Raw genomic sequence first — 14,062 nt, 5'->3', positions numbered from 1 at the left:
ATGTTTAATAACGACGTTTCGGAACTAAATAAGTTCCATCATCAGGTTTATTCTGTCAAAGACAATGTTTTTTAAAACTATTGATTAACATTAATTAATGATGATTATTACAGATTATTTAGAAAAATCATAAATGAATGGATTATGTACCAGTGTAAAGAGCAATAAAAATTAACTAAAAAAGGTTTTATATAAAATTGAGAAGCAAAAATTATTTACCTGTAATAATTTATATATCTATATCACTAATATTTTTTGTTAAAAACACTCGATTTTTTCCGAGGATATTTGTAAATGTTTTGACTTCACAAGACTTTAACACACTGATGTTATGGAGTTCTGTCGGCCAGATGTAAGGGATATGTACGGAATTTAGGCAAAAACTAGCTGTAAGTGGAATTCTGTCTTAGGGCAATTAAGGCATCGTGCCTTAAGTCAAATTGCTGGAACTTTCCGTACCAAAAATTATTATTTTTTTAAAAACGGTTTTTGAAAAAAATTTACTTCGAAAAAAATAGATTTTTGAGAAACTATAAATTTGACGAATGGCATTTTTTTTTTTACTTTTTGCATTAGATCTCCGAAACCGCTAGACCTGCCTTCATGACAATTTGATCAATTCTTCATCTTGTCAATACAAGTGAAATGTTTTTTGAATTATTCAAATCGGACGCTCCGTTCTCTTAAAATCTGAGTTACCGTTTTCGGCACTTTTTCCCCGTATCTTCGGAACGGCTAGACCTGCCTTCGCGAAAAACTAATCAGCACGTCTCCCTATCAATACGAATCGAATGTTTTTTGAATTATTCAAATCGGTCGATCCGTGTTCCCGAAATCGTCGACGAAAATTTGTATCCGCACACACATACATACACGCGCACACACACACACATACATCCATTTTTTCTAAGGTATGCCAAAATATTCAGAAACCTCTGAAACGTAAAGATATATAAAAATTTTCATTTTCGATTTTTTTGCGATTACTATAACTTACCCTACGGGAAGTTAATAATTTTTTATGGCTCTTGTATTGATAATTTACGAAAAATGGGAATGTATTGCTTCAGTAAATGTTGAGAAATATTATTATGTATATATACATGCACATACATATGCACACCTACATACACATAAATGCATATACACATACATACATATGCATATATCCATATATTCATGTACATACAATTATATACACGAACATATACGCAAGTTCCTTTCCTTTCCTTCCTTTCTATTCCTTAATAATTTTTCTAAATAATCTGTAATAACCATCATTAATTAATGTTAATCATCAAAAAACAAATTGTTTTTTATTATTGGATTTACTATTCGGATATATAATATATATATATATATATATATATATATATATATATATATATATCCGATTCGGACATATATATATATGTTTAATTTGGTTAAAAATTCGGGCGTAACATCAATAAAAAAGTTTTTTTTTTAAAGTTTAATTATTTAAAATTCATACGTTTCGGCTAGCATCTTAGCCATCATTCAGTGGTAATCAAATTCATATAAAAATTAAAACTAAATAAATAATATGTAAGAAATTTCATAGAAAAACAATAATAATAAAACTCTTTCAAATTTGTATCCTAATATAGCATACGTTAAACACATGCTAAAAACTGCTTTAAGAAAAAATGTGACCTTTCTATCTTAAACCCTGAAGAGTAAATACATGGTTTTGACAACTTGTTAAGTTATCATGGTTATTAGTGTGTTTTACCATTCGTGATGTTAAAAAATATATATTTTATCAACGTGCACATACTCATACCATGGATTAATAATGGTTTCATATGCTATATTAGGATACAAAATTGTTAGTGTTTTATTATTATTATTATTGTTTTTCTATGAAATTTCTTACATATTATTTATTTAGTTTTAATTTTTATAGTTAATTTCATTATCACTGAATGATGGCTAAGATGCTAGCCGAAACGTATGGATTTTAAATAAATAAACTTTTAAAAAAACTCTCATACTATTTTTATTGATGTTACGCCCGAATTTTAAACTCAAATTGAACATATATATCAACATCAAATTCAAGACTATTTAATATATATATATATATATATATATATATATATATATATATATATTGGATACTAGGGATCAAAATATGATACTTTGCTGAAGAAACCATACTTCTAAAATGAATTCTGATGTCTCGTGCATTGACCCAAAGATATTTAAAGTGCCTCAATGGCGTCCAAATGTATGACCGACCCCTCATGGATTATTACAAATTCCGTAATATTGTCTAATATTTAAAAGAATTATATAAACTGAATTACAAAGTTAAAATTATTCACTTAAAGTGTATAAATGAGCTTTCGAACTTTAACGAGAATTAAAATTAAAATATGAATTATTTTCGACAAAAAAAATGAAATGAAGAATATTTTTTTTCCCAGAGCAATTGTTTCGTCAACACAAGCAGAATGTTTTTTGAATCATTCAAATCGAATGCTTATTACTCTCAAAAACTTCAATTTTTTGTACATTTACTCTGTATACTCTGTATCTTTGAAATGGCTGGACCTGCCTTTGCGAAATACTAATCACCACTTCTCCTAATCATTACGAATTGAATGTTATTTTTAGATTATTCAAATCGGATGCTCCGTTCTCTCAAAAACTCGATTTCTATTTTCTGCACTCTTCGCTCCGTAACGGCTGGACCTGCCTTTGCCAAAAACTAATCAGCACATCTCCCTATCAATAGGAATCGAATGTTTTTTAAACCATTCAAATCGGTTTTTGAATTTCGGCTTTTTAACTTCCCGTAGGGTAGTTTTCATTTTCGATTTTAAGTTAAAAAAGACTTCAAGCAATAATTTATAAGTTTTACGTAATTAAAACATATGTTATGATTAAATAATTTTTACATTAAAAATAAATCGCTAATTTTTCTCATAGTACCATAAAAATGATGCAATTTTTGTATGGGTGACCTATCAGGGGGGGGGGGGGCAGGGTGTGAACCACGGGCATGGGCATAGATAAATAAGCAATGGGCAGGGTGTGAACCACGGGCATGGGTATAGATAAATAAGCAATGGGCATGGGCGGATCGGCCTTCCACAGTTAGTGGAGGTCGTTCATACATTTGGACTCTAAATTGGATAAATGGAATTTTTCAAATTTTAACCCTTATTTTTGGGTCAATGCACGGGACATCAGAAGTATGGTTTCTTCAACAAAGTATCTTATTTTGATCCCTATCCGAATATCGGATGTGCCTTGAAGGGCAATATGAAGTGGAAAAAAACATTAGAAAAATATTAGTTTTTTAAAATTATATTATTTTATATAACTTATAATTTAAGTCGATATGAACAAATTGGAAAAAGCAATATAAAATAATTCATTTACATAATTTGCACTAGTACGTAACGTGTCTTCGGACTCGAAACGTGTGGATCGATTAAATTATTTTAAAAAACTTATTTTTAGTTTTATTTTTAATTACCCAACATACACACACACACACATATATATATATATATATATATATATATATATATATATATATATATGATATTGTTAATTTCGACTTTGAAAAATATGGTATGATGAGCTACTATAATAGCTCGAAACGTACTAAAAAAGATTTTATATTTATTTTCTGTTTTTATTTTTTCGACTTGTGGCTGAAAAACCTTAACAATATATATATATAATGTGTGTGTGTGTGTGTTTGTGTGTGTATTGTGTTTAGGTAAATTGATGTTGAGATACATGTTTTTTATTATTGCATATTCAGCTATGAAAAAATAAAGTCGTATTGCAGTATATACTTGTATTAGAGTATTATTATTGTATATTAATTTGTTAAAACAAATTACTAAATGTGTCATAAGTATAGTTAAACACGCCCGCATGCAGAGTGTTGGTGAAACCTGCACTTGGATTCTGGTATCATTGGTATCATACCCTAGACCATCGGCAACCTATGGCACGCGATGGGGTTCTGAATGGCACTCTACAAAGTAATCAGGGAAATCGCAAATATATCGAGTCGAATTTTTAAATAAGAGAAAATGTTTTATAATCATTTATAATTTATATTTATTATTTATAATGTAGCTCGCTAATGTAATTCAACCTACGTTGAAGCACTTAAAGATGTATTTTCCAGATGCAAAGACTTTGAAGCTTATGTGCCTATATTTTTCTTCCTCATAATACCAGATTTCATAGATCCATCAATTATGATTGATTTTTAAATTTTTGAATGGATGAGTGTTGATGATTTTGAAATGGAAATTATCGAACTAATATCTTCAGAATTATGGAAAACAAAAATTAAGGAATTACGAAAAAATCTGAAAGATGACTCCATGGAAAATTAAATTGTTGGATGACATTGCCGGAAATATTTAATTGTTTAAAGAAAATTGCGTGCTCTCCTTTCAACTTTTGGTTCCACATATCTCCTTGAACAATTTTTTTCTCACATGAAACATATTTTGAATTCACAAAGAAGACGTTTAACAACTAAACATTCAGAATCATGTGTGTTACAAATTATACTCCGGATATTGTAATGTTAAGCAAAAATGTATAGGGACAAGGTTCGCCTTAATATTGTTTAGTTTATGTTAGAATTTTATGCTATTTGTTAACTTCCCGTAGGGTAAGTTATAGTAAAAAAATCGAAAATAAATTTTTTTATATATCTTTACGTTTCAGAGTTTTCTGAACATTTTGTCATACCTTAGAAAAAATGCATGTATGTGTGTGTGTGTGCGTGTGCGGATACAAATTTTTGTCGACGATTTCGGGAACACCGACCAACCGATTTGAATAATTCAAAAAACATTCGATTCATATTGATAAGGAGACGTGCTGATTAGTTTTTGGCAAAGGCAGGTCTAGCCGTTCCGTAAATATGGGGCAAAAAGTGCCAAAAACGGTAACTCAGTTTTTAAGAGAACGGAGCGTGCGATTTGAATAATTCAAAAAACATTTTACTTGTATTAAAAATATAAAGAACTGATCAAATTTTCATGAAGGCAAGTCTAGCGGTTTCGGAGATCTAGTAAAAACAGTAAAAAAATGCCATCTGGCGGTCAAAAATGATCATTAGATATGCACATCAAATTATCAGATATTTTATAGAGTTTTTAACAATAAGTATAAATTTTGTTTACATTTCTATGGGTTCCGTACCAATGCTTATCCGTTAGACGGCAGCGCGGCGCTTAGGCTCTTCGATATTTCGACTCTATGCAGTTAAAGCAGTACACGATTGCTTTGAAAAAAAGTTCAGAATTTTCAAAATATTTCAAAATACACTTTTCTCCAAAAAGTCTTTTTTTCTCCAAAATTTATAGTTTCTCAAAAATCTAATTTTTCAGAGTAATTTTTTTTCAAAAATGTTAATCTTTTATAAAAAAAAATAATTTTTGGTACGGGAAGTTCCAGCAATTTGCCTTAAGGCACGATGCTCATGCCCAGACTAGTATGTTTAAAAGATAAATTTGGTTACGATTCTTCTCCCCTAGAACTTGGTTGTATATTTCAGAATTAAGGCGGCACCCTGAATCATATTGGTAGAATGGCTTGGCATACCACAGTTAAGAGCTTGCCGACCCCTGTCCTAGACAATATATCATACCATTGTGTTATCGACTAGAGTAGCATACATAACCTATACGTTAAGACATCTATATTATTTATTTGTACAAAGAATTGCTTCAAAGATTTCAATTTTATTAAGATTATTATTAAGAAGATATAAATAAATATTATCATGACTGCTGTTATACCACCGATTACGAGATTGTCGTCAAAAATAATTAGGGTTTTAGGTTGTAATCCAGGTGAAATGACTTTGCAGGGAACAAATACTTATATTGTGGGAACTGGATCAAAGTAAAATTTTTGCATAAAATTTTGTGAAAGGTTTATAAGATGGTAATAAGCTTTATAATTTCAGGCGCATTTTAATTGATACTGGAGACGCAGGCGTAGAAAAGTACATACAGAATCTTCATTCTGTTATGACGGAAAACAAATTTGCATTCTCCGATATTATACTTACTCATTGGCATCATGATCATATAGGAGGTGTGGAGAGTATTTTAAAGCTTAATGAAAACAAAGGTAGATCATTAAATTAAGAATTTATCAATTATTTGTTCAAAATGTTTACTATCAACATTTTTTGGCTTTATTTTAATAAAGCCAAATAATATTTAAGTTTGTTTTGAAAAATTTATAACTTTTTTAAATAATTGATTATAATGTATTACATTAAGATAATAATTAACTGACTTTATATATACTTTGTTATTGGATTGTGCAATATTAATATGCAGTTACCAGAACAAATTAACAAAAACATTTTATTTGCTAATGACAATGACAATTTGATAGTTAAGTAGTGATAATTAATGATAATTTAGATATTAGAAAATATTCTATATATTTACCAGAACAAATTAACAAAAACATTTTGTTTGCTAATGACAATGACAATTTGATAGTTAAGCAGTGATAAATAATGATAATTTAGATATTAGAAAATATTCTATATATTTAAATTGAGAATAGTTGCAATATTTTGTATTAAATAATTTGATTTTGATATTACTGATACCGATTCTTAATCGATTTGCACATTTTGCATATAAAATTTATAATATGTACAATAAGTCTCACACAGAGTTAATGATTGTTTATATTATATTTTGTGATAAAAATATTATACTCATACATTTCAAGGTTGTCGAGTGTGGAAACATCCTAGAAGTGAGGTTGAAGAGGATAGTACATTCTATGCAAATTTGTCTGTTAGTTTTTTGAAAAATAAACAAGATATATGTGTTGAAGGTGCAACATTACAGGTATTTTGAAGTGTTTTAGCTGAAATAAACATTCAATTTTTGTGTGTATGTGAAAGGAAGTCTGTAATTATATCTAACTTATGGAAATTGTTACCCCCAACCAATTTTCGGGTTAAGAACAAATCTAAAATCCTGTTGATGAGTCTTATTTGTTCTTGTGTATCAGGAAGTTCATGCAAGTTACCTAATGGCATTTACATCTTGTTCAGTTAGAAGAAGTGAAATGAATACATAAATAAAAACTACATAAATTATATAAATAATAATTTAATATTTTATATTCTTTGATTCATTAGATTTATCATGTATCCATAGAAAACTCATGAGAACAACAAAATAAATCTATCAAATATGTCACTTGGAATTGTGAACATTTGCTTGGGGCATGCAACAACAAAATATCAGTAATTCAATGAACGCCGAACTTAAAAACTGCTTCACTAAAACCACTTTTTAAATAATTCTTAAAGATTTATTGCAGCCAGAGTATTTATGAATTCTGTTGCAATTTTTCAGTTTATCACATTGCATTTTTGTGATAGATAGCTTTTGTAACATTATCTATTCACTAATTAATGGAATATATATTGAAAATTTTAATATTGCTTATTAAATATTATCAATCATAAATAAATTTTGAGCAATATTTGAAAATTATACTTGAAACCTAACTTAATTTTTAAAATCCATTTTAGATTTTCTATAATTTTATAGAAGTATGTTTTTAGGTTCACCATACACCAGGCCACACTACTGATCATGTAGTGTTATTATTAAATGAAGAAATTACTGAGAATTCAAAAAGCAATGGTCAATGTACTCATCAATCTAACATAGAGGATAAAAAGCATGATCTTGTATTATTTAGTGGAGACTGTGTACTTGGTGAGGGCACAGCTGTATTTGAAGATTTATATGACTATATGAGATCTTTGCATCACATATTAAATCTGAAGCCAACCATTATTTATCCAGGGCATGGAAACGTAGTACGAGTATGTATATATATATATATGTGTGAGTGCGTGTGTGTGTGTGTGTGTGTGTGTGTGTGTGTGTATATACAGTCAACCCTCCGAAAGCGCGGCGAGTGTGTACCATATATGTGTAATCCAGGCTAATTTGTAGTATCAGGAAACTGGCTATTGCATTCGATGGAAATCGTGTAATAAGAAACTCAGAATTGGTACTAATCACAGCATTTGCACTGCGTTATATGGAGGCTAATGACATCTAGGTGTAAGTTGTTTTTTGCCTTGACCAATGCGAATGCAAATAATCGACTTAATCTAAGAAGCCAATGTATTAATTTGAGTTTTTAATAATAGTTCCAATGAAAATTTTAAATTTAATTTTTTTCTTGATACATTCATTTATTTAGTTTATTCTGATAAGAATTAAAAGCCATACTATATGATAACAAAAACAAAGATAAAACTAGTGGTCCATGGCATCGTGTCTCAAGGCAAATTGCTGGAACTTTCTGTACCTTAATTTAAAAAAAAATTTAAAGCTCTGAAAAGAGAAATCAGATTTTTTTTTGAGAATTTGAATTTTTTTGAAAATTTTGAAAACATTTAAAAAAATTGAATATTGGAAAAAATTGCTTTTCTTGAAAATACTGATATTTTTGAAATTTTTTGAAAACTAAACTAAATTTGATTTGTTGATATGAATTTTGAAATTTTTTGAAAGTTTTTCATACTCATTCACATGTGTTGATTCAAATTACGAAATATCAGATTTTCGGTCGCCAAATGGCTTTTTTTTTTACTTTTTTTCTGGATCTCCGAAACCGCTATACCTGCCTTTGCAAAAACTTAATCATTCAAATCGGATGCACTGTTCTCTCAAAAGCTTAATTGCCATTTACTGCAACTCTTTGCTCCATATCTTCAAAGGCTGCATCGACTTTTGCCAAAACCTAATCAACACATCTCCTTATAAATAGGAATCGAAAATTGTATCTGTACATACATACATACATACTACATACACAATCTATTTTTGCTAGCATGCTAAAATGTTCAGAAACCTCTGAAATGTGAAGATATGCAAAAAAATTTATTTTCGATTTTTGATTGATTTCAATAATTCGCTCCGCTGAAAGTTAATATGTTCTGAATCTATTAAAATAATATTTGATCTTAAAACACACATTAATTATCAACATCTATATTATATATCACAAATGGATTCTCTCTCATTGTCAGTGCTCCGTCTAGTAAACCAATGCAATGCGTCTCTTCTTGTTAGATCAATATTTTACAACTATTAAATCGTTTTTTATCTTTAGTATCTAGAAAATACTTTGACAGTCTCAAAAAGTGCAAAATATATTGCCAAACCTTTCAATAGTCAGCAAATTTGGTTTTTATAAGCTCAACCATATTGCAATCACAAATCAGTGCCTACAACTTACACTCACTTTTATCAAAAAGAACAATATTTTTATTTACTTTTTAGTTCTATTTTTTATTATAGATAGTATAATATACATAAATAAGTATTAATGTGGTGGTGTATTATGATTCATTACCGCGTGGGTTCCGTTTTTTTTTTTCTGCTGACGTAGACATCGGGAGAACCCCTGTAGGTCGATATGGACTACTTTGGGTATCAAAGGGGTTTATATTAATTATTAATTTAGTTAATAAAATATCAGATCTATGATAGTTGTTTGAATTAGTGTTTTCAAGTCTGAACTGGTTGATTCAAAATCTAGACTAGGTTTTATAATTCTTATTAATTATTAAATTTAATTATTCATATTATTAATATTATTATTAGTTTTGACTTAATATAATGACATCAATTTCAGGACCCTGTAGAAAGAATTGAGTACTATATTCAGCATAGAAATGAGCGTGAAAGACAAATTTTAGAATATTTTGAAAGCAATCCAGATAAACTTTTAAACACATTAGACATTGTAAGAAATGTTTATGTTGGTCTATCTGAAAATTTATGGCCTGCTGCATCAGTAAATGTTTCACAGCATTTAAACAAGCTCAGGCGAGAGAATAGAGTATCAGAAAAAATAATTCATGGTGAACACTTATGGACTTATAGAAAGGAGTCTATGCTGTGATTATTTATTTAGTTATTAATATATTGTTACAATTTTTATTATCTTGTTAAATAAAATAAAAGTATGAATATAATTCTATTGATCTTTTTAGTAAATACAAACATTGTACATAATACTACTCATTGATTCTCATACTGTTTCAGGCATGTTAGCAACAATTTTCTAACAAATATTTATTTTATGGTCTATGAAATTTTTCATGAAAATTGATTTGATGTTAGTACTCTCAATATGATTCAAACAAATCTGGTCCATTATCACTTTGTTATTGTAAAGCATTTTTAAAAAATCATGAACAGATTAATAATTTATTAAGTGGTTAAATGATCTTCATCCGAACTCGTATGTAAATAGTTTTCCCTTATTAATTTTGATATTAAAAAATTGTTTTACATAATCTATTTCTCCAATTCGTTTCCTTTTAACCCTCCGTCGGGCGCAGCCGACCTGACAGATACAGGTTTGTGCGTCGCGCATGTACGAATATTTATATTTTGCTATATTATAAAAATAATATTGCTCTAATACATATTTTGTTTTTATTTACTCATAAAATACAGATTCAGCATTGTAAAAACACTAATTAGTTAGAAGTACATAAAACCATGAGCCTCCTGTGAATATAACTTAAAACCTGTATGTCAGATACACTGCGCCCGATTCTGTACGTATTTGGACTGCGCCCGACGGAGGGTTAAAAAAATCATATATTTCAGGCTATTGATGTACATAACCTATAATATTGATGTGTATATAACCTATATATAATTATTATATTGTCTGGGTGCATAACCTTCCCTCTCTTATTTATGTACCGTACCATGCATAGATAAAAGAAGAGCATACCTTGCACCCTTCTTTTATCGATGCATATACCATGGTACGGTACACCATGCTTATTTATCTATGCACCATGTACTCCATGTACTCTTCTCTTATGTACCCATGTACCATAGATAAATAAAATAAGCCATCACGTAATGGCTCGTCTCCATTGCACGAATCCGTACGGCGAATCTGTTCGCAATGTGCGCAGACTAAATTATTGCAAGCAAAAGCAAACCTCGCGCATGTCAAAAACAGGATTCGCCGTGTAGTGGAGCGAGCCATAATGTACGTAGCCCTAGTCTTTTACTCTCTCCATACTCTTCTTTTATCTATGGAAATATATGTTTCATATCTTCTAGAGAAGCAAAGTACTCTTTCTCATTCATAAAATGCGATTATCCGTGCCGATCTGTGTTTGCGCGAATTGGCGCAATTAACTTCACAACCAGGCATACGATTTTCTTGACATACATAATAAAATTTACCTCTATAAAGCCATCATTAAACCAGTTTGGACATACGGCATACAGCTATGGGGATCAACTTCCAACTCAAACGCTTTAATAATTCAAAGATTTCAAAACAGGTTATTAAAAGAAATTTTGAAAGCACCAAAGTATGTTCCAAACATGTTCCAAATTGGTTAATACACAAAGACACAGGCACTAGCACAGTTAAGGATGAAATAATCGCTTACTCACACAAATATAGAAATCGCCTAGCTGATCACTCGAACTTGCTCGCCAGAAAACTTCAGAACAACTCTACCAGGGCCCGATTAAAAATAAAATTTTTTCTACATTAATCAACAATAGATAAGACCTTAGACAAATCACTGGCAATGCTCAGATGATTTGTATTTTGCCAACGCCTTCAGTTTTATGTCAAATATTTTACTTGTTGCTTATTTATCTATGTGTTGTCCGTTTCAGGACAGTTGTAAAAATTATTATTAAAAAAAAAAAAAAGGCATACGATTTTCATCGTGACACACACGCATAGATAAAAGAAGAGTATTGATTTGAACGATGTGTGTCATGTTTACTTGTCACGATGAAAATCACCCACGTATATTTGAACGGATGTGTCACGATGAAAATAATATTTTTTTTTTTTTTTTTTTTTTTTTTTTTATTTTAATAATTTTTACAACTGTCCTGAAACGGACAACAAGTAAAATATTTGACAAGAAACTGAAGGCGTTGGCAAAATACAAATCATCTGACCATTGCCAGTAATTTGTCGAATGGTCTTATCTATTGATGATTAGTGCAGAAGGAATTTTCTTTTTAATCGGGCCCTGGTAGAGTTGATTTGAAGTTTTCTCGCGAGCAAGTTCGGGTGATCAGCTAGGCGATTTCTATATTTGTGTGAGTAAGCGATTATTTCATCCTTAACTGTGCTAGTGCCTGAGTCTTTGTGTATTAACCAATTTGGAGCATACTTTGGTGCTTTCAAAATTTCTTTTAATAACTTGTTTTGAAATCTTTGAATTATTAAAGCGTTTGAGTTGGAAGTTGATCCCCATAGCTGTATGCCGTATGTCCAAATTGGTTTGATGATGGCTTTATAGAGGTAAATTTTATTATGAGTGTCAAGTTTTGATTTTCGTCCAAGGAGCCAATGATATCTTCTTCTGGTTTCTTCAAGCTGCTTTCTCTTTTTCTTAATGTGTTCTTTCCAGGTTAGTCTCTTATCCAGGTGTAAACCTAGATATTTGACTGTATCTGCTTGGTCTATAACTTCGTCATTAAGTCTTACTGCAGGACATGTCCCTTTGCAAAGAGTGAAAGTGATGTGTTTTGACTTGCTGCTGTTAACTTGTATTTTCCACAAGCTTAACCATTTTTGTATCACGTCAAGATGATCCTGGAGCATTTTTGATGTGATTATGGGATCTTCATGTGTTGCCATTATGCCTGTGTCGTCTGCATATGTTGCTGTCAAAATGTCTTCTTTCTGTGGTAGGTCCGCAGTGTATATGAGGTATAATAGTGGCCCAATGACACTACCTTGAGGCACACCCGATCTGACAGGATGTAATGAAGATGTTTCACCCCTTACACTAACAAAGAATGTTCTGCCTTCCAGGTAGGACTTTATTATTAGGTATATATCAATCGGCAATGCATTTTTTATTTTGTAAAGTAGGCCGGGATGCCACACCTTATCAAATGCCTGACTAATATCGAGGAAAACAGCTGAACAGTAGTTCTTGTTTTGGTAAGCCTTGTTTATATTGTCGACAATTCTATGAATTTGCTCTGGTGTGCCATGTTTTTCTAAAAATCCAAATTGATGCTCAGGGATAACGTTGCTATCATAAATAAATGGTTTTATTTTACTAATTAAGACCTTTTCAAATATTTTGGATAACGTTGGAAGTAAACTAATTGGTCTATAACTTTGGACTTCATTCGGATTTTTACCAGGCTTCGGAATAATTATGATTTTAGCAATTTTCCATTGATCGGGATATGATTTAAGTCTTATTATACCGTTAAACAGGATTGTTATGAAACGGTAGGCTTTGTGGGGAAGTTCTTTAAGTATATTAATATTAATGTTGTCTACGCCAGGTGCTTTTGCAGATTTTGCCCTTCGGATTTCATTTGTAATTTCTGGAACTTTGATAATGATGTTTGATGAAAAATTTGACTGAACTTCTTTCAAAGAATCAAAAATAAATTTTTCTTCTTGTTCCGAGGATTTTGAAGAATTTGGTGTAAAAACTTCCTTGAAGTAAGCCGAGAAATATTCTGCTTTTTCTAAATCACTGCGTGCCCAAGTGTTATCCAGTTTTCTAATTGGAGGTATAGTAATGGCAGGTCGTTTTAAGTTTTTTGTGGCTTTCCAAATCGAATGATCTGATATTGTTAAATGGGATAAAAAGTCTTGAAATTGGTCGTTTTTGAACGTTGTTATCTGTTGTTTAATCAATTTAGACGTTCTGTTCAATTGCGTTTTGTCTTGTGGAGATCTGGTTAGCTGCCATCTTTTTCTTAGCCTCCTTTTCTCTGCAATAAGAGCTTTGGTGTCTATGGAGCAAGTATGGATTTTCTTTTTAATTTGTGGGGGGGGGTACTTTTTCTAGCTGCGTCTATTACAATTGAACTAAATTTATCAACAGCATTTTTCAGGTCATGTTTGTTTTTCAATGGTATATTACAGTTAAGATTTTGCTCTATAATGTTTCGGAATAATTCCCAGTTTGTATACTTGTTAGTTAAAAAATCATTTTTCTTGTCTTCTA

The 14,062-nt window shown here is 30.4% G+C and overlaps 1 protein-coding gene across 1 annotated transcript; it reads left to right on the top strand.

Moving 5' to 3' along the window:
• Positions 1–5,671: 5,671 nt before the first annotated feature.
• LOC113375519 (beta-lactamase-like protein 2 homolog) lies at positions 5,672–9,981 on the top strand. Its single transcript, XM_026615450.1, has 5 exons — positions 5,672–5,916; positions 5,981–6,147; positions 6,769–6,890; positions 7,619–7,885; positions 9,712–9,981. The coding sequence occupies exons 1-5, from the start codon at positions 5,795–5,797 to the stop codon at positions 9,979–9,981; spliced, it is 948 nt and encodes a 315-aa protein (XP_026471235.1). The 5' UTR covers positions 5,672–5,794.
• Positions 9,982–14,062: the final 4,081 nt, after the last annotated feature.

The sequence above is a fragment of the Ctenocephalides felis genome, unplaced genomic scaffold, assembly GCF_003426905.1.
Source record: "Ctenocephalides felis isolate EL2017-DRISC unplaced genomic scaffold, ASM342690v1 CF-g0.4_SCAFFOLD_01886, whole genome shotgun sequence".
Taxonomy (NCBI): Eukaryota; Metazoa; Arthropoda; class Insecta; order Siphonaptera; family Pulicidae; genus Ctenocephalides; species Ctenocephalides felis.
Note: the sequence above shows the minus strand (reverse complement) of the source record. Positions and strands in the feature narration are given on the sequence as shown.